This window comes from Elgaria multicarinata, chromosome 9 (genome assembly GCF_023053635.1).
Source record: "Elgaria multicarinata webbii isolate HBS135686 ecotype San Diego chromosome 9, rElgMul1.1.pri, whole genome shotgun sequence".
NCBI lineage: Eukaryota > Metazoa > Chordata > Lepidosauria > Squamata > Anguidae > Elgaria > Elgaria multicarinata.
Genome location: NC_086179.1, coordinates 66752442 through 66775364, shown reverse-complemented (window position 1 = coordinate 66775364; position 22923 = coordinate 66752442). Strand labels below are relative to the sequence as shown.

General features: G+C 39.4%; 1 protein-coding gene across 1 annotated transcript in view; it reads right to left on the bottom strand.

The window, feature by feature from the left end:
- CFTR (CF transmembrane conductance regulator) overlaps positions 1-22923 on the bottom strand; it is a 108130-nt gene that overhangs the window by 83305 nt on the left and 1902 nt on the right. The window contains exon 2 of the mRNA XM_063134054.1: positions 8301-8411. Within this exon, the coding sequence (XP_062990124.1) occupies positions 8301-8411 (111 nt within the window). The remainder of the gene's footprint in view (positions 1-8300; positions 8412-22923) is intronic.

Genomic DNA, 22923 nt, shown 5'->3' with positions numbered 1-22923 from the left:
TCAACCATGTTATGTTCCTGGACGATCTATCTGGGCTGGGCTTGAGAGGCATGGTGTTACAGTGATTTCACTACTTCCTCAAGGATCAGTCCCAGAAGACTATTGCTTGGAGACTATTGCTTTGGTCCATGACCATTGGCTATGGGGTGCTACAAGGTTTTATCCTTCTTTTTAATATTTACCTGAAACCAATGGGGAATCATGTGGAGGTTTGGACTGCGATATCACCAATATGCAGATGATGCTCAGCTATACCTATAATTACCAACTACTCATCTTAGGGAAACTATGAAACTCTGGAGACAGTTTTGAGATGGATGAAAGCAAACCAGATGCAACTTAATCCACACAAAATGGGAACTTTGCTTCCATAATCCATGTCTAGTGAGATCCAATGGATGCCTAGGGAAATTACTATGCTGGATGGAAGCTTGCAACCTGTTCTGGAGAAGTCAGCATTCCCCTTCAAGGATCACTTATTCAGTTTGGGAGCTCTCCTAAACCCTATTCAGTCATTCAAAAAGGAGTTAAAATCAACACTCAATGGGAGGGAGTGCTCCAGCCCCACCCCTCTCCCTCATTGTGTTCATCAACCTCTATTCATGGAGGGTGACTGTCCGAACAGGAGGGCCTCTTCTATCTGTGGAGGCTCTCCATGCCATTGAGAACCCTGATTTTCCATCATTCTCAATGGCATGGAGAGCCTCCGTGAATAGAGGAAGCTTTCCATGAACACAGGGGGATGGACACAATGCAGGAGACAGGCGCAGTGCAGGAGACTGGAGCACTTCCTCCCCTCACATGTTGATTTTAACCCACTTTTTAATGACTGAGTCGTTCTCTAGTATTGGCCTTAAAGCTACAAATGGTTTGACTCCAGGTTTCTTAAAGGGCTGCTTTCACTCATACTAACCTGCCTCACTCTGAAAACAACATGGGATGCCCTACTTGTGTGCCCGCTTGAAAAAGCAATAAGGCAGATTGGCATGAGGGATGGGTCCTTCTTAACAGTGGCTTCCCAATTGTGGAACTCTGTTCCAATTGATGTCCACCAGGCTGTAAAGTCTTATTTAATTACCTTGGCATATAACTGAGTCAGGACTTTACTGGGGCCTCAGCTAGACCTACCTGGTATTGCATGATATTTTTATCGTGAGATTCCCCCCCCCCCCCGTTTACATGTGGCGTGCAATGACCTCAGAGGGAGAGAACATCGCACCCGCCATTTTCTTTTTAAAAAACAAACAGAAGATGTGCAGGAGCGCTCAAAGGTAGGTGGGTTTTGTTTTGTTTTTTAAATGTGCCCCCCCCCCCACCCCCTATGGGTGGGTCTCAGCTCCTTGCAAGAAACTGCGAGGAGCCGGGACAAACCGTGATGCTCGCACACATGTTCCACGGTCTCAGGATTAGCCCAAGACCATGGAAAAAGCAGGCTCAAAGGGCAGGGCGAGATCCCAGGGCAAGGGAGGGATGATCCCCCCCCTGATCCTGGGATCCCTTGTGTGTCATGTGAATGCACAGGGATACGGCCTGGGTTTCATCGTGCATATAGTGTTAGTCAGGTTTTAATAATTAATTTTGATTATGTTATTGCTTTATTATTGTTTTTATCAATGTATTGCTGAGTTTTGTGGTTTTAAATTTACTATACTCTCTTTGGATAATTTCCCCTAAAAGGTAGCTTTTACATCTTTTAAATAAATAATAAAAATTAATAAATAGAATTCCTGACATGTCCCTGAATCTGTCCCTATGGCCCTAGCCAACGCATTCTTCATTATTGGCTGATGCATGGACCATAAGGTGTCCACTTATAAATCACCAAAAAAGAGGGCAAAAGAGGACCAGTACATAAATACTGTATATTCTTATTCTTATTATAACATTATGCTGTGAAAGACTGTAACCAAATCACCTGTGTGCCTTCCTGTTCAGACTGTTAATTACATGCTGATTGTTCATGAGCAAAAATTCTTATGGTGCATTATATTCCAAATTCAATTGGACAGGACAGCCCTTCAAACAGGACAGTGTTCTGACACCTGGCTACTATCTTTCTTCTATTACCATTGAAAACTCTGGGCCTTCTTCCTCCACTAATTCCTGATGCCATTACCACAATCGTCAGTCTTCCTCCCTTTTTTTTAACTGTTGCTATCACTTTCTCCTCCTCCTCCTCCTCCTCCTCCTCTCCTTCTTAGTAAGACGGAGAATTGAGGGAATATGCATGCATCCAATATAGTCTTTATTTGAGAGATTTTCTCCCTAGTACTAGTTGTGGCAAAACAGCAAGGAGGTGTTAGAGCAACTAATATACTCAGGGTTAATGAGGCAAAATGCAGCCACCAAGTGTTAATGGGTTCAACTGTGAGACCCTATAACTCTGCTCCTTTAAAGAGTTGAACTTGACTGCCTGATTGTCACTGAGCCAAATTCAAGGTGCTGGTTTTGACATGCTGGTTTAAATGGATTAGGACCTTGCTATCTAAAAGAGTGCCTCTCCATGTATCCAACCCATGATTATTACCTAACAAAGTCTGGACTAGAATACATAATAGGATGTTCTCAGTGGTGACACCTCAGTATTGAAATGGTTAGACTGGTGCCAATACTGGTCAGCTTTCAGCAGCAGGTGAAAACAATCACTTTTCTGACAGGCCTTTTACTTACATGATTGGCCCATATGTATTAGAACAGGATAGCTGATGGGTGATATAAATAGAATTTTTGATGGTAAACAATTGTTATGTATGTTTGTTTTATTTTCTTGGTTTTAATAACAAGTTGTATATTGTGACCTACCCTGGGATTGTCTTGTGATGAAGGATAGGATATAAAATGTATCAATCAATCAATCAAATATTACCTTGGTATCATTAATCACCAGGACATATAAATTAATTAAAAAAACTTAGTTCTTGCTTGGAGATGCCTAAATCCAAGGAGTATGGTTACATTTGCTACTCACATATATGAATAATTCTTATTCCAAGAAGGATATATTATATCCTGATCTCACAATCTGAGAGAAATTTGCTTTGCCATTATTAGGGATAATCTTTTAGATTAGAACATTTTTACACTTAAATTTTCTTCTGTTACAAGACAAAAGGTTAAAGGCAAAAATTGTAAGTCATATAAATGATTATTTTTAAATAGTATATATATATATATATGGCTTTCAAAGGTTGGATAAGGGGTGCAATAACTAATGCTTCATCTCACAAATATAATAATTAATAAAATAAACTGGTGATATAAATGATAAATGAAGTAGATGATTTGAACTACACTATTATTATTATTATTATTATTATTATTATTATTATTATTATTATTATTTATATAGCACCATCAGTGTACATGGTGATGTACAGAGTAAAACAATAAAATAGCACATGGGCTTACATTCTAATAAAATCATAATAAAACAATAAGAAAGGGAAGAAAATGCACCAAACAGGCACAGGGTAGAGTAAAACTAACAGTATAAAAGTCAGATCAAAATCAAGTTTTAAAAGCATTAGAAAAAAGAAAAGTTTTTAGCTGAGCTTTAAAAGCTGCGATTGAACTTGTAGTTCGCAAATGTTCTGGAAGAGCGTTCCAGGCGTAAGGGACAGCGGAAGAAAATGGACGAAGCCGAGCAAGGGAAGTAGAGACCCTTGGGCAGGTGAAAAACATGGCATTAGAGGAGCGAAGAGCACGAGCGGGGCAATAGTGTGAGATGAGAGAGGAAAGATAGGAAGGAGCTAGACAGTAAAAAGCTTTGATATATTATCAATCATTACTGGCCAGAAGAAACTGAACGTAATGTATACTTAGACGACTGGAACGTCAGTATCACATCTGAAATAAATATATTTTGTTACAAGAGCCAAATTGGATAAACTGTTTGCAGATCAGCTGGGATAAAAGCAAAATCTTTCCAGAGTAGAAACCTATAGAGTAATTTGTTAATGGAACAGAGAGTATTAAACAGATTTTTCATCAGTGCTATACACAATTATGTTTAACTGATAATCCTCAGTACGATGGATTGTTTCATTCTTAAATATTTACAGAGCCCTAAGATACCTAGGGAGGTCGTTGACTCTCCCACACTAGAGGCATTCAAGAGGCAGCTGGAAACCACCTGTCAAGGATGCTTTAAGGTAGATTCCTACATTGAGCAGGGGGTTGGACTCGATGGCCTTATAGGCCCCTTCCAACTCTACTATTCTATGATTTGATGATTCATTAGAAGATAAACTACAAATAAACATCCCTATTTCTGCTCAGCAAGTAGTAAATCAGATTAAGTTCCAAAGAAACATAAACCACCATGGTTGGATGGGCTTTATGATGGAGATATATCAAGTTTGGGAGTCATACCTTGCCATCAGTTTACTGTATGGAAAACCAAATAATTTTGAAATGATGCCAAGGTAAATTTTATAATGAAAGATCGTAAAGACCTGACCAAGTTGGAAACTTATTATCTTATATATTTATTGACTAATGTAAACAGGTTGCTATATATCTATCTGGTTTTATCATGGGTGGGAATCTGGTGAGTAATATCCAAAGACGAACTGATATTATAGGTTGTGTCAAGATCACTAAGACTTCAACTGATGTTCTATTATGTTAAAGATGCTGCTAAAGTTTTTGACTGAATAGAATGGTCCTATATGATATTTAGGCTGTTGGAAGCATTTAATATAAGGAAAGGGTTTAGAGCATGGATTCAATTAATATATATTTGTCATGATGCCCAGCACTCAGCAGCAACCAGGATTCTGACACAAGGAGGAGCACCCCACTAGACCAGCAGTCCAAGCCACAGAGGTGCTGAACCATGGCCCCAATATTGAGCCTGATCCAGAGTGCATCAGCTGAGAGCTCCTTTGTTCCAGAGTTCCCAAAGAGGATGGAACCACAGAAAGAGCATATCAGAGATAGGTTCCCCTGAGGAAACAACCCCCTTTACATAAGGGACCTCATGATTTTCAGTGCAGGCAGTGTGTAATACAGGTGCTGACTGAGAGTTGACGGGGTGCTTGGCTCCATTCAAGGCTCTCTAGGAAGGGAGCAGAGCCTGGGCTGAGTTATCTGGACATGAGGCTTCAGATGCATTCAAGATCTCTCAAGGCAAGTTGTCTGCCTGAAGCTATTTAAGGTCCTGCAACCCTAGCCTAACCTGATTTGCCCTCTGGTTGTCTCAGGTTGATAGGCCAACCTGAGACATCCATTGTGCCCCTTGGAGTCCTGCTTGTGGTCAGGACAAGACAATATTCAACTTCCATGGAAAGTAATAGTGAACCCTGAATTGACCCATCCCCATTTCATTATCCTGAGGGACAAGACAGGGTTGTCCATAATGACTTATATTTTATTATTTTATTATTTTCACGTGCTTTTCAGTTAACAAAGCTCTTAGAGCAGCCTGTTGTTATTTAAATGGATACTGTTGTTTTTTATATTTTTGATGGTTTTAAATTTTGTATACTTCTTAATGTTTACTGGTTTTAACTTCTGTAAACCACCCAGAGAGCTTCGGCTATGAGGCGGTATATAAATTTAATAAATAAATAAATAACCAACCTTACAATCTAAAAGCATTATTATTGGCATATAATTAGAATCAATAGAAAAAATTAAGACAAAATCAGTATATTAGTAGTGAAATACCAGTATATGCCAGTGTTGTTATGTTATCTTTAGAAGATCCTTTGGGTTCTTTAGCTAATTGATAATATATTCCTCACTACCTGGAGTGATTTTTTTTTAAAAAAAGACAAAATTACTGAATTTAAATTTATCTTAGAGTAATATGAAATTTGCTTTGTTTCTTCAGGTGGATCAGTCAAATTCTTGGGTACAACACTGAATGATCTATCTAAACAGTTCAAACTGAATTAGTTTTTCACTATACACAGGCATGGGCAACTAGTGACCTTCCACATGTTTTGGCCTGCAAATTCCATCATATCTCAATGCTGGCTACACTAGCTAGTAGGGGTGTGCAGAGTGGTTCTGCTTCTCTCTGAAATTCGGAGCAGAGCTCTGATGAGGCACTTTTCTGCTCCAATTTTCAGAACAGCTGTGTCTCTCCACACCGTCAGATTACCCGTTTTTGGATAACCGCTCTATTATAGTCAATGGGAATTAACAAAAATGCTTATATCTCCGTGATTTTTAATGATAAAGAGATGAAATTTGGCACTGAGAGAGCTCTTAAGTAGGGCTTTAGTCATGCCAAGTTTGAAACAAAGCCATTCATGCCTTGATTTTAAGGATTTTTTAAAAAGTTTGACAGCTGACAAGTTTAGCTGTTGTAGGCAGATTTTTAATTTCTTAGAAAGTATAGAACAATAAATGGAGTCCATTTTTGGTTCATGAAATGATTTTTGTGAAATTACACCAGAGGGCATCTCCTTGATATCACTGTTTTCAAGTCAGATATTTTAAACTTCCGGAACTTAAAAACAGAGGTTACTGAAGAATTCCACTCTTTGTGCAGTTTTATTAGAAGAAAAATAAGACCAAGGACATCGTGATATAGGATGATAGCTAATCTGAAAATTAGGAGAGTAATATAAAGCAAAATGAGCAAGAGACCTAGGAAGTTATCTATCAGAGGCTCTGGGGAAAGATATATAATTTAGTCTCAAGATTTTAATTATGTTCCTCTCTAACAGAAGCCCAATATAAATTGATGTTTCAGTGATACATTACAAATATAAAAGTAAATTAGATGAGACCACATTACGCCAGTCCTTTTCTAGCTTCATTGGCTGCCAGTCCAGGTCCGGGCCCGATTCAAAGTGCTGGTATTAACATTTAAAGCCCTAAACGGCTTGGGTCCAGGTTATCTGAAGGAACGCCTCCTCCCATATGTACCTGCCCGGACCCTAAGGTCATCCTCAGGGGTCCTTCTCCGCAAGCCCCTGCCAAAGGAAGTGAGGCAGGTGGCTACCAGGAGGAGGGCCTTCTCTGTTGCAGCACCCTGGCTGTGGAATTAGCTCCCTAAGGAGGTTCGCTTGGCACCTACATTATATGCTTTTAGACGCCAGGTGAAGACCTTTTTATTCTCCCAGCATTTTAACAGTCTATAAATAAATTTTAACTTGGTGTTTTAAATTTGTAATTTTGCATTGCTGCTGTTTTTATCTGGTTGAGCTTTTATATTGTATTTTATACTATGGTTTTATACTGTTTTATACTTTGAATGTTTTTTATTTTTGTGAACCGCCCAGAGAGCTCCGGTTATTGGGCAGTATAGAAATGTAATAAATAAATAAATAAATAAATAAATATGTAAAGGCCTATGCTGTACTGTATTTTAATGTGGCCAGATAAAGATTGCACTAGCTCAGGCCTGTGGTAATTACTACATAGATAAAGGGCCTGTTCAGATGACACTTCAGGCTCTATGGTTAGCAAAACTGTGGTTCTCTGACGTTAGCACTAACCACAAGCCATGCTGTCGCACAGAACACTTTAAGCCACGGTTAGAGCTGCTAACCCTACTGCAGACAGTCTGACTGTGGTTAGTGAGTGAGCTGGGTTTAGCAAAACACATCACACAGGACACCTTAAACCCTGCTGCTTAACCAAAAGCCTTAACCAGCAGGGTTTAAGGTGTCTTCTGAGCAGGCCCAATGAGTTGTTTGTTTTTATCACTGTATCAGGCTGTTCACATGACACAACAGTCCACCATGCAAACTGAGGTACATGTGGCCCACCATTTTAAATATGCATCTCCTACTTGGGGTTTGTCGTATCGTGCAAACCTGGTGAGTATGGGTTATGCAAGGGTTTAGCAACCCTCACATAATGCATGGGCTCCTTTAGGGTTATGCAAGGGTAGTTTAACTCTCACATAACCCATGCTCTCAGGGTTCACACAACACAACAACCCCCAAGAGGGGTTTTCATATTCAACCTGGTGCCTCATGAGAGCCGCAGCTTGTCATCCAAACCTGTCCTACATGTGTTAATCAGTTTATCAATGCAACACATCTCTGTTATCACCCAACACCTGTTTTGTGAATTCCCACTGTTAATAAGATAATATCACTGTCTGTACTTTCTGGATTTCATTTCCCACCACCACCATGTTCATACATATGGTTGTAATTCACTGTAACACTTCATGTATTTGATGAAGTTAGTCCACAAAATCTTATACCAAGACTCTTCACTGCTTTGCTACAAGACTAACACAGTTACCCTCTGAAAATTGAACTATTTTTGATACTCATTTATTGAAATTATGTTGTTTGCCTTACAAAAGGAAGAATAATGTTAATACATACCTTTCCAATTTTTCAGAAAGATTATCTGCAGAATCTGTGGCAGGGATCTGATAAATGTCTGACAATTCTAGGCGCTGTCTGTAACCCTTTTTCAAAATAGGCTTTGTCCACCTAATAAATAAGAATATATTTCCCAAATTAATCTTTAGGTATATACAACCTATACATTTAAATTCAGAAATAAAACTCCTACACAACTAATTCCAAGTAGGTGGGGAATAGGCTTTCTCCAAAAACAATCCCTGATGCCTTGTGACCAATCACTTCTAAAACTGAGCAGATTTTCAAAAGCAGTTTGTAATACAGTATGAGAGTCTACTCTTCAAAGACAGAAAAGTCAAAATCCCTTTGCACATGTGCAAGCATTTTAACTTCCACAAGCCACTGCCAAAATGCCCTTTCTACTGCACACCACCTTCACTGAACTTGAAAGAAGGGTTTCGAGAAGGACCTCTGAGATAGATATTAGCATATGGGAAAGATAGAATGGATGGAGGTGTTTCTTCAGAGAACATTTATTCTCCATTATGGCTTGAGTCAGGTTAAGAGAAGCACTTTGAACTGGGCTGGGAAATATAGTGGGAACCAGTACAACTAATGTAAGATGCAAGTTATGTATTCAGATTTTCTATCCCCGCCAGAATCTGCTACTAGCTGTAGCTTTCAGGCTGTCTTCAGAGACAGCCTCATGTAAGCTGCATTGAAATAGCCTAGTCTAGAAGTAATCAGAGCATGGGTAACAACTAACTGTAGCCATGTTCTGGCTGAATCTCAACCCTTATCCTGAGCTTGGAGCCAAGCAGTGGGGAGAGGATAGTTCCCACGGTCATGTTGTACATTGGAAGTGATGATCCCCTGTGATGATCCTCCTTTCACTTCCCATCTTGGAAGAATAGCCAAGGTTCATCTCGCTTGCCAGAGAGCAGGTAGGTAGTGCTAGTGCCAAAGCAATCAGCCCCTAAAAGTGAGAATATCACCCCTGGACATACCTATAACCAGTTGCAAAAACCAAAGGCATTTTTCTCTGGCAAAAATTCTAATTATTGCTGAGGTCTCCTCCACCCCCCCACCACCACCCACCCCAAAAAACCCTTCAATCTCTAATCATTCAAAACTGGGCTTCTAGATAAAAGGCAGGTGTTGTTTTTAACGTTCCATTTTTCCTCAGTAGGAGTCTAAGAAGACATTATGCACTGATTTGCAACAGTATTTATTTAGAAGTCCATTTGTTCTCCAATGTGTGTTTGGTACATAGCTTTTGTAACCTGGAACACAATTTGCTTTATTTATTTATTATTTATTTTATTTATTACCATTCTATACCTCCCAATAGCCAAAGCTTATAAAATTCTCAGGCATTTCAAAGTTGCAAATTTATGACAAGTTGAAATACAGGAAAATATGTCCACGGTATAATTATTTGAAGATTAACTTTACCTTAACTAGTTTATCTTTCATTCAAACACTATGTGAGTAAAACTAGTTCAAAATAAACTATTTGGTCTCTAGTATATAAATATTGTGTGAATGGAAAAAGATGGGGTCACCTGAATTTTTCTATAGGAAGCCACATATAAAAGTTATCTACTACTAAAATTGTTTTTATTTACCTCTTACATTTAGAACAATCCAAAATGTGTTCACTAGCATCCCTGGGTGGTAATTTGCAAAGGATGGAGCTGGGCATGGTAGCTGTTCATATTGTGCAAACAGTATTTATCAATTTATTACATTTCCAATCCACCCAATAACTAATAATCTCTAGCTGAATTACAATTAAAAAACTAAAATGCCATAGAATAAGTAAAAATATAAAATACAGTACAAATAGTTCAAAGAATACAATACAATGCAATGCAAAACAATAAACAGCAGAGGAACCGATACAACAGCCATAAAAATCTAGAACTAGCACCAATCCCTATCTTTCAGAAATGGAAACACTTTTGTACTTCACATAAGAATTTACTGCACATTCACAGCATTTGCCATTTAGAAAAACATTGAAGCTACTGTAAATAATGCAAAACACAGATTTTTCTCTCTTCATTTTAAACTGGAGATTATAATGCAGGATCTCTTCTTGCATGGATCTGTTGGTGTTTGGTGACTGGAAACATAAATCTATAAACATTATGTTTGAAAGGTCATAAATCATCCCTGCCTATTTCATACCATGTATATTTCAGGGAAACAATCTTCAATAAAGTGTTACTATCTCTATTTTTGTTTCGTTTCTCCATCAGAATACAGAATGACAAAGCTGAGTGGTTCTTATATCCTTCTAGGAAAACACCATTGTGTGAAGCTCAAAAGGTATTTCTGAATCAACTGCAACTCCCTTTCATCTAAGGCAGTGTTTGCACAAGTAGTCTGATGCAGATATTTCTGCATGACAGTATAATCTGTAGGAGTTATCCCAAATATGCATCTACCCGACAGAGTCCCATTATCCTATCCCCATTGGTTTAGGCAGGAATACCTGTGGTATGGAGTTATTTCAGTACCAAATTGCCTTTGATTAAAGAAAAGCAGAGGTTCCCAAGCTTTGCATAGGAACACCCTTTATACAACATCAGGCATGGATCCAGATATAGTCATACTTAGACCAAACCCACTGAAATCAATGGAACTTAAGTTAATCATGAATAACTTAAGTGCTATTTATTTCAATTATTCTAAGTATGACTAGGGCCTAATCTACACTTAAGCCCTTTCGCAAGGGAGGAGGGGTGGTTGTGAGTTTTCCCACTTCCAGAATCGGCACTCACAGGGCACACGTGAGCGAAGTTTCCAACATTTTCAGGAGTACCGTTGCAAGAGGATGTGTGCTCTGTGACAGTGCTTCTGCATGTGGATCAGGAGAAGTGTTTTGGATAGGCAGATTATGGAGCTACGGGGATCATTTTTTTATTACTCATCAGAGATGCCCAGGAATGCAAATGCACAGCTGCACATGGGGTGGCCAGGGAGTCCATCAAATGTGTGCTGCTGCACAGATACGTTTGTTTAAAAAAAAGACACTTGGCGATTAAACACGCTGATACCCATGCACACATCCCTCACAGGTCATTGGCTGTTCGCTGATCCCAGAACTCAGAGAGAACAGCAACGACCTCGCAAAGGGGAGGTACACTGGCTGCGGACTTCGGGATTATAGTGAAGGGTGGGGGATGTGACAAAACCATTCAGCGAAATCCTGGAATAACTGAGTGGTGGAACAGAGATCACAGCAGGATCAGCTGTGTATCATGTGACCCGGTAGGGACAACTTCGATATTATTCTGTAATAAACGGCTGGTGTAGACGCAGCCTAAATCTCGATCCAATCCATTATTTGCAGATCAACAAAGTAGGTTGTTCATTGCTGGAATAACAATGGACAAAAAAAGAACCATACCTTCTCTAGTCCTGAAGGCTATGTGCTTCCTCCAGTATCCAACCAGTTGCTGGGGAACATGTGTGGGAGGGTGCTGTTGCACTCATTTATTTATTTATTTATTACATTTTTATACCGCCCAATAGCTGAAGCTCTCTGGGCGGTTCATGTCCTGCTTGTGGTTTCCTGGTCTACAGCTGGTTGGCCACTGTGTGAACAGAGTGCTGGACTAGATGGATCCTTGGTCTGATCCAGCAGGGCTCTTCTTATGTTCTTAAATGATGAAAGGATTGCGGGGGAGGGATTCTTTCTCCACTTTGGGGTGAAAATAGACCAAGAGCTTTGAGTACTAAAATTGGAAAATAGGTTTTAATTATACCTTTCTTTGATAATTTTAATTGGCCACTGAGCATCCATTCTTATTGGGCTGTTAGATGGGGTTCCCTAATTTATTTATTTTTCTATTCCTCCCAATAGGAATTCTATTCCTATTTTTCTTGGTTCCCCCAGACATGCCGATACCTCCCTCTTATTTCTCAGTAGCCTTTTGGGGGCCATATAGCCATCATCACCTGACTTCACTATTAGTATATATGATAACTATGTACCAAGGCAAGGCAAAATTTGTGGACTCTGGATAACACTGGACAGAACTCAATCCCATAATGTCCAAATTAATACACCAGGAACCAGGCTATGCTAGCTAAGGGAATGTTGATACTGGGTGTGGATGCAAATGCACAAATTCAAAGTGACATACTGTTTTAAAAAATGTACACAGAACTAATATTAAGAAAGGGTGAAACCAATTGCACATCAAGAGAAGGATGTGACATGGGATTATACCACACAACAAGTTGAATCATTTTTCCCTACAATCCAGGCGTGTCACAGCACTCTTGTATTCAACTTACTTCATAAGTTTCTTAAAGAGCTTTCTAGCACTGGTTTTGATTAAATTCTTTGACCATAACCAAGTAGGCAGGTAAGCATTTTTGCTTCCTTCCAAGGGACCAATCCCAAGGAGTCATCTTTAAATTACATTCAACTTCAAACAAACTATTCTGCAATTTGTGAAAGAAGCCATTTAACAGATGTCCTAAATCAATAGTCCTGATGAATAATAAAATTCTGCCCTTCTTCTGCCCAATATGCAATTTTACCTGTTACTTATAAAACAATAATTTAATCCATAATAGAGTTCCCTCTAATAAACTGCAGTGGCTGAATGCCTAACAGTTCAGAAGAGAAATGGGGCACCCAGAATTAAGTCAATCTTTTCTACTTAGCTGGGGGACAATTCTGTGTACATAGAACTTATTAAAGTTAAAGAAATTACATTAAAAGGTTTTTTTTTAAAAAAAATCTGAAATAGCCCTCTGAGTTTCCAGAGCTACAAAAAGTTGAGAGCATTGAGATAATAACATTTAGATAAGTCAGCTCTTTGCCTGGATAGGAAACTTCCAGTTTTACAATGAATGCCAAAACCAGGAACTCTTTGCTGTTACTTTTAGTTTGAAAAGTACAAACTTTTCAAACTAAAAAGTGGGGAGAACTAAAAGGTGGGGAGAAAAGATACATTCTGCTGCCTAGTCACATCTACACTGAGAGTCAAACTAATTGACATATTTGTCACATAATTTTCTCTTGCATGGTTTATTTTTCTTGACCAAATAGCTGGAGCACAGCAGGAGGTGGGGTGGGGTGGGGTGGAGTGGGGCTGAACTATATTGAGGACATGTCATGGATGAGGGGGGTTAACCCTCTGTCCCCAATCAGAATCCCAATCAGAATCACACACACCCCACCCATAGTGGGAGGAAAGCTCCCACTGGCAACAACTGTGAGGCCCTGACCTCAGAAAATGAATTAGATGTTATGTTTATATAGCACAACTGCTGTGTAAATATGTGAATAGGCTGCAATAAAAAATAATGTAAAGAGGAGAGTCACTGATGTAGCTTGAGTGTTTTATAATGTAATGATGTAAGCTGGGCATAAACTTATTTTATAGGATAATTAAATTAGGAGATTGGATAGCATGCGGTGCAGTGGTGGGACAGAACAAAACCAGCACAATATCATTGTGTGAATGTCTCTCTAATTTTCATTCCTCGATAAGAATTATAAATATCAAGCCTATATTTCCTAATTTCTAGCTCTCAGCTCTTGTACCAAGGGGAAATCAATTTTTAAACAATGAAAAATGTTGGTGGGAAGGGGGCAGATTGTCTTTAGTACATTAAATTAGCACAAATCTCCAGATTACTGGCTGGCATTTAAAGGAACACTTTCTTGGAGGAACCTTTACTGCTGTTAGAGTCCTGCCAGTGACTAGGGATGTTATTATGGGCACATACTCAGAGAACGCAGCAGGGAACAAGGGTGTTATATAGGTAAAAGAAGGAAAACAAGTTCCACCTCTTCTTTTCACTGCTGGGTAACAAAATACACCTCATAAGAATGATACAAGGCTCTCACGTACATGAGATATTGTCTTAACTTTTCTTTTATTTGTTTTATAGCTATGGGATTTTTTCTTTGAAACATTTCCTCCCTTTATCACTGCATTTGGAGCTGCTTGTTCTAAGTTTGCTCAACCTGCATTCTACATAACAAATGGAAACGTATTTTATGGCTTCGTTGTTTTTTAAATGTAGGTTTTATTTTGTGGGGGGTGGGTTTGCAGTTGCAGGTCTCTCATCTCAGCAGAGACAATTCCTCCTTCCTCCCCACTGAATTTAAGGCTACAATATGCCAATAATCAGCTCTAAGTAAGAAACTTCACATAATTGACATCAATAGCTGCTGGAAGACTAGCCTAACTTATGAATCATGGGGCACAGGATAGATAATATAGAAATTCGTATCAAGATAGTGTCCTATCTTAATTATGGAACTTGATCCTTGGAAAGTGGTACAAGGAGTTCCTAGGAAGTGTGCCATACAGGTAACTGAAGGTAAATGCTGAGCAATTCCAACAACCTTTGGACTTTTTGAGGAAACTCTCTTCTATGCTGTAAATTATGCATGGTGGGGCAGCAGGCTAGTTAGCTACTTTCCTACACCACACTTCCTGGCCTTGCTCAACTTTTAAAACATCTATATTCCTGTTCTTTCTCAAGATGTGCCTCTTACATGCTTCCTAGAAAGAAGCAAGTTAACACAAATAACCTCTGAATGAGCCCAGTGAGCCCAATTGTGATCTGTATGTTTTAATAACCATCAGTTTCTAACCATTCAGGTATCCCAGGATGCTTTATTCCAAAAACCTTATTGGAAAAGGCAGACTGTGGTAACAGTTAATAATCACTACAATAGTCATCTGAGGTCCTCCTCCAGGTACCTCCTCCATGGGAGGTTCAGAAGATGGCAAGAAGGGAGAGGGGCTTTTCACTGATGGTCCCCCAATTGTAGAATGCTCTTCCCAGTGAGGCCTGCCTGGCACCAACGTTGTCATCCTTCTGACACCAGGTTAAAACTTCCCTCTATGCCCAAGCATCTGACAGCATATGACAAGATTTTAACTGGTCCTGGCACTTTTATTGTTGATTGTTTTAGATTGTTTTTGTCTGTAAATTGTTGTTGTTGTTGTTGTTACTGTTTATTTTATATTTTAAGGTTTTAATCTTTTGTAAACTGTCCAGAGAGCTTTGGCTATTGGGGTTATAGAAATGTAAGAAATAACAAAAACAAGATGCAGAATATTAACTTCTAGGAAAGGCTACATCAGATTAAAAGAACAAGAAGCTTTCAACATAGGCAGGAAGCCATAAAGGCTCCAATAGTAGTTTCTGCCCCTATGATATTATAATTAAGTGCATCCATTGTAAGCATTTGCTTCTACTGTCTTGCTAATAGGGATGTATGCGAATTTCATTTTTGCTCACAAAATATATGAGCATGTCCCATTCTTAGCCTCAAACATTAGCACGGGTGCGAGTATGTGTCTGCTGAAAATATTTTCAAACTGCTGAATACATGCTCATGTTCATCGCATTCCCAATTCCCAATTCAATTTGTACAAATTTCTCAATTTGTGCGAATTTCCTCCAGAGACAGAATCAGGCCCGATTTAGTCTGTGGAGGAAATTTGTGCATATTTTGGGAGATTTGCACAAATCTCATGCTTAATAATTGCTCAAGTTTGCAAGTTTCCTGTCTACACAAAGCAATAAGTGATCACAAACTCAAGCAGGGATTGGACACAAGATAAGCAGTGAGGCAATTCTAGCAATCTCAAACAGTGCTAATTCACCTTTCCCTTCTTGCTATAAAATTCACTTTCTAGCAGTACAGGTCTCCTAGCAGTACAGCCAAGAGAATCATATTAACAACATAATCCTATGCGTGTCTGCTCAGAAGTAATCCCACTGAATTCAATGAAGCTTACTTCCAGATAACTGCAGAAATGATCCAAAGGATACCTTAGTTATATTCTGATTGAGTTTGGGGTATCATGAAAGCTGGTGGGTTTTTTTTAATATGTTAAGTGGTATATATACATCTAATAAAAACATAAATAAATATTTCAGTAATTCTAAAATCTGCAGTTCCGATGTACAAAATGCAGAATAATATGAGCTGTACAGTAAGCATGACTGGATTCCCTTGGTGTGCATCAGTTTTACCCCAGGACACTTCAGATTTCTGCCTAAGCATTACTGTGCCCAACCATAAATATATAAAGCTATCCTCTAGGCATGCCTCCAGTATCATCTGCTCACTGCAAGTTTAGGAATAAAGTATTTCATTCATTTTGTATGAAATACTTCACGCAGAGAATTGTTTCAAACATTAGAAGCGTTGCAACGGTGCTGCTGAAAAAATATTTCTACCTAGCGGGGCAGGTGATGGCTCCATGCTGCACCTTTGTAGTCAGTCTCCATGTGGGATGGTTGGTAAATGCCCTTGTGGCTCACAGGGAGGGGCAGCACTTGCATGGTACTTACCACAGAACCTTCTGACTGGTACAGGAAGAGGGTTACAAATATTATTGGCAGGGGCACAATATCACACTGAAGTAGTTTTTTCCGCAATGGCATCCAATCCAAGCTCAAACTGTTTGAATCAGATCAGCTGTGGTTCAATATAAAAGCACACGCTGAAATGTGAGCAAGGCTGCCTTCATGTGTATAAACTTCTCCCATGCTAACTCCAACATCATCTGCTTCATTTCTATAGCGCACACACATTGACTTAGCTTGAAATTCATCAACGTCTGTTTTACTTTGCTTTGCCTCAGTGTCCACTTCATATCCACAGACCGCAACCTAATCTACACCAGGCAGGATATTGCACAATGAAAGCGGTATATAAAAGGCAGGAGCCACACCAAGCACTATATAGTGGTATAAAAGTAGTATATGGTATGTGTCAATGGGCCCCAACAGTTGTCAGTGCACTTCAATACCACTATATAAAGCAGTAGTGAGGCTCCTGCCTTTTATATACTGCTTTCATACCACTTTCATAGTGCAATATCCTGCTTGGTTTAGATTAGGCCCACGTTGTGACTATCCCTATTCCCTTCCCACAAGCAAGGGAGTCAGAAAAATGCTGTTCCCTTGTCTGAGGCACTATATTCTGTGAGCAGTAAACCTACTCTCTACTTGTAGCACATTGTAGTCTGAACTGGGACAGAACATTCTGTGGGAGGGTACAAGGAAGATGGACTAGATGGCCATTTGATCCATACCAGCTATATGATTCTATAAAAAGGACACTCTAAGCTAGGGGGTGGCAAAAGTGTTGCCCACGGGCAGCCCCTCCCCTTATGCCTTGAGACTTTTAGTATCTGTCGCCACAAAAAAAAATGGTGGTGCGGGGAGGAACAAAGCACTCTAGGAACAGGTTCTATAGTTCCTGACACAGAAGCTTCATTTCTTGTGTGTGTGATATGTGTGTATGTATGTATAAGAATGCATAAAAGACAAAATTTGAATGAGTGGGGTGTGCATTTTCTGCAAATGTGCATATGTGTATGCACATATGTACCCCACCAACACACCAGACACCCAATGCAGCCCTCAGGCCAAAAAGGCTGTGCACCATTGCTATTGCTATTTAGAAGTTTTGACTTTCAATTTTGGCTGGCAGAATCTTCATTGCCTCTCTAGCTCTAGTTTCCTTGAGATTCTCAAAATGAATGCAGTGTTTTAGAATGGCTACTACAAGTAACACCATAATAAGCACTGATGCAAGTAAATTCTGTGAGTATTAAGCCATTACCAATGTGCTAAGGGCTGGTAGAGGGAATGCAAATATTCATAGTATTTTCCTTTGTGTCCCTTCACTCAATAAATATTTGTGCCTGCTGTTGAGTGTGATTTGACAATGAAAACCTTTAGCTCTAATAACACAGGCTATGCCCTTTATAAAGGAATAATCAATGTTTCACTCCAGGACGCTAACAGTTAGCCTTAATTAGAATTATTCAACAGAAAAGCTTAGACAACAACTGTATTTTCTTTCATTTTTGTTAGTACCCAATGGTTATTGTGATGTGATATATGTATATTATTGCAGTGTAAGTTTTTTTCTAGACAAATTGTTACTTCCATTTGGTAATGAATAACCAGACTTATAGCAAGGAAACCCTCAGTTGTATGGGCTAAACGAGATGTATTTCAAGTATATTCTAACCACTGACAGCCAGAGCTTTTCTACAGGAGGTTGTTAAACTACTGTATCTACTTTCAGTTTAGTCACAGAATTGAGATTTGAGCACTACATGAACAATGCTTCCTTTCCTGCTTTTCCACTGCATAACCTTTAGGTGGTACAGTAGAATAGTGCAATTTCACAAGATGAAAAAGCATTTTCTTTCACTTTTACAAATAATACCGTATTTTCCCTGCTCTAAAAGAATGTGCTGAAAGTGATGTTTAAAAATAGAATCAAACTGGAGGGACTAAAGAACCCATAAACAACCGTAAGTAGGAAATGATGAGTGCACAATAAATGCTTCATGTAGAAAAGCTCCCAGTGTGGTGTAGTGGTTTAAATGTTGAACTGGGGCTTGGAAGAGGAGGAGGAGCATGTAAGCTGCCTTGAGTTCCTCACAGGAAGGAAAAAGGTGAGTTATAAATGCAATTAATAATTGATAATTAATTGAATAATTATAATCTCCACCTGATTTCTCAGTACCAAAACATGCTAAACAAGGCAGAGAACCAATATGACCTGATTCGCATGTAACAAAAATCCATCAGTTAAACAACTTATGGGTTGTCATGCATGAGCAGGAGAAAGTAAGGAAGCTGCCTGCAATGACCCCACTACTTCTGCTTTTACTCCACAATCGGCTTATTCATAGCTTGTAGAACATAACATTTAAATCAGCACCAATGGATTGTTTTGGAAGCTAAACAACCTAGCATAGTTTGTTGGGTTAATTGCTGGGCTGTTTAAGGCCACAGCTAGACCTAAGGTTTATCCTGGGATCATCCAGGGTTCGCCCCTGCCTGAGCACTGGATCCCCTGTGTGTCACCTAGATGAACAGGTTTGACCCCTGGATGATCCAGGGATAAGCCTTAGGTCTAGCTATGGCCTAAGTTTCCGATCTGGGTTGTCACAATCCACAACATATAAACAAGTCAATTGTGGACTGTGGAGTAAAAGCAGGCAGCGCACCCACACTCTCCCTCTCATCCCCAACAGCCCATGGTTTATTTAACCGTTGGGCTGTCGTTACATGCAAACATAAACTTTATAACATAAATATATCCCAAAAACTTTCATAAGAACATAAGAAGAACCATGCTGGATCAGAGCAAGGGTCCATCTAGTCCAGCATTCCATTCACACAGTGGCCAGCCAGCTGCTCATAGGAAATCCACAAGCAGGACGTGAGTGCAACAGCATCCTCCCGTCCATGCTCCCCAGCAACTGGTGTACATAGGCATACTGTCCAAATACATCCTTGTAGAATGCCACATTTTTGCTTATCTTGTCAATCAGTCTTACAATTACATACCTTACAGTTTCAAAGGGTACAGAAAATAGGGAAACTGCAAGAAAGCAAGGAAATACTCCTGCTCAAAATGGAAACCACATCCTAAATTTTAGCACAATTTTTGGAATCAACAGAGTCAAGGAAGTGTTAGTGAAGTAATGGGGGGGGGGGGGAAACTGGCCCTGTCCACCTTGAAATGTTATACCAGAGTCTAAAATCTTGGTTTCTTTTTTAGCTCTATGCAGGATTAACTCTTAAAACTCCAATTATATATTCTGGGAATTTGAAATAAGATTCCCCACCCCCAGTCATGTATTAATATCTTTACACAAGGTACTAACGAGGGGTAATTTGCAATATTGAAGAACAATTATATAAGGATAAGTCAAAATAGTTTTCTTGTGGTTCACTAGAAAAAAGCAGGTGGCTTTCAATCCAACCCACAGAGTTTAAATAAAATGTATATAAAAATGACAATTAAACATTGATTTTAAATGAACTATTATTACATTAGGAATTACTTGTCGTAACTCATAGTAATAGTCATTTTTACTAGGTTTGGAAATCAGGTTGTTGTTTTTAAATTATCAGATGAGCAAAGTTCTCTAGAACAATATTCCTTAACCAAGGAGTCAGAAAAAAGTGCTGGCAAGTAGCAATTTTGGGGTCAAGAGGATCTCCTGCTACTTTTTCCTTCCAGATGGAGCCATTTCCAATACTCTGCATTGGGTTATAGAAGGAGATGCTCCAGCTAACAGATTTGCTCTCTCTTTTGCAGCCAGAACGTCACATTGGCCTGGTCTCTCATATGTCAGACTGGTTGTATCCAGCCTAACCCACAGTCCCTCTGTGATGGAGAAAAGTCTTGTTTAGTGTAAACAAAAAAGGCTGAACAGAGAATGGGGAGTCTGGCTATAGTTCTGTTTCACCCAATCTTAGCATGTTTAAGCTGTAAATCAGGGATATCAACCAAAAAAGTTGGCTTCAAACTATTTGGTGCCAAAGCTGTCACCAAAATTGCTAAGGACCAGGGCTGAGCCAAGACATTTTGCTGCCTGAGGCAAAGCACACACAGCTTTGCCCTCCAGCACATCACTATCATTCTCTGCCCTTCAGTCTGAGGTAGCGGCCTCGTTCCGACTAATGATGAGCTGGTCCTGCTAAGGACTATGAGAGAAATGGAATATGAAGATAATTTTATAAAATAATTTAATATGTTTTATATTATGCTGCCATTGTTAGAAATGGAAAAAAGTGTAATGTATATATGAAAACAATCAAACCACACACAAGTACAGTTTTGATTTCTTGGAGTGTAATGTTTATTATTGTTGGGTACAGTGTCAAAGTGACAATTCTTTATAAAATATCTATGGATTTTCCCATGAATTCATTGCTTATATTGTTTTAATGTTTGCATGTCATTTTAAATTGTCATCATGCGGAAAACAAAAAGTTAAGAAAAGAGGAATTGTAGTCTGTAAACAATGGCCTTAGCTAGACCTAAGGTTTATCCCGGGACCGTCTCTGCCTGCTCCCGGGATGTCCTGTGTGTCATTTACATGAAGAGGGATGACCCTGGGACGATCCCGGGATAAACCTTAGGTCTAGCTAAAGCCAATGTTTTTCATCCATTAGGACTGACTTTTCCTGTGGAAGAAGAGTTATATTTTGGATACCTGGCTCGCAACAATAATGCCTGCTCTATCTTTAGCTTGTTTAGTGTGTGTGTGTTTTTAGGAAATGCTGTTGGCTGGTCTGTCTTACCACTCTGATTATGAAGGGAGAAAGGTTTCTTACAGCCCACTTCTATGCAGATTTAATCAGAAGCCCCGCTAGTCAATAGGCTTTACTTCCAAATACATGCCATAAGATTCCTGGCTTAAACGTATGATTCTAAGGCAGAGCAGAGATGGTATGGTAAGATGTGAAGTAGGATTGTCAACTGATGCGAAATCATAACTTTTAATCAGTCGTTAAATCTATATAATCTTACATATGAGGCTTGGATCCTAACTTCTGGTCCAAGAATAGAACAGAACTTTGTTCATGGAACAGGGCTTCCCCAGCTTCCCCCCTTCTCCTTACAGCCCCTACACCTACTGGAACTCAGCTCCTGGGGGGGGGGGGTGTTTAGAAAATCTCAGGGACAGAATGGCACATGGCATGAAAAGCCACTCACACACCACTACCTATGGGTCCATATTGCTTTAAAGAAGGAGAAAAAGCATTTTAGATTATGAGCACATATATTGATGCAGGCATTCCCTGTTCTTCCTTTCAGATGGTGGTTCGTTTGTTTGTTTGTTTAACATCCTGTTTAAATGGGATCACTTTTTTACGATCAGAATATTTTAAATGGGTTAATCTACGAATAAGTCAACTAATGTTGCAGCCCCAGTTCTTGTGACATGAAGAAGGGGACAGGACGCTTTGTACAGTGTTTGCATCAGAAGACTACAGGGCTTGAATAGGAGATGCAGAATTCCATTATTTCCTATATGCATACACAACAACAAACATGCACTGACCCAAGAGTCCTCATATGCAGCCTCACTTCTAAATAACACCATAATGTGCTTACCATTTCTGTCCTTTTGGTATTGCAACATAGCCACAAAGTATTTGTAGCCAATGCAGTCTCAGCCACTCCTGTTCTTTTACGGTCTTTTCCTGACATCAAAATGACATCATAAGGTATATCAGTTACCCCCAGAGCAAACTTAAGCCACTCATACAGGCATGGTTGTTCATAAAACGGAAGTAAACGGGTAGATAACCCCATCCTTTTTTCTTTGCATGTGTGTGGGGAGTAGTGATTTTAATTGTGTGAGTACAGAACTGAGGATGATAGCTATTTTGAGTTAATAAAGATTGTTATCATATACACGTGCCCTTAAGTCACATCCTGTACCTTGGCATTATCCCTGCCTAGGGTTGGCACCTTTTAATCTTGCACTTATGGATAGACCAGGCATTCGGTATGTCAGCAGGGCAAAATGAATCAAGAGGTTGCTTTCTCAGTCTCCCCCCACTCACACGTGGTGAAAAAAGCCGCCTGGGAAGGGCAGTTTTGAGCTGGAGGACATCTAAAGAACATTTGCTGTGCTTCTGTCAAATCAGAGGGCAATCTAGTCCAGCATTGTGCTTTCCACAGCAGCCAACTATTTGCTTTCAGCAACTCTTGGTGGTAATAGTCCTCTCCCACTGTTGCTCCGCATGAATTGGCATTTAGTGAGATACCCTCTGAACCTGGATGTTACTTATATGGGTTCATCAGATAAGC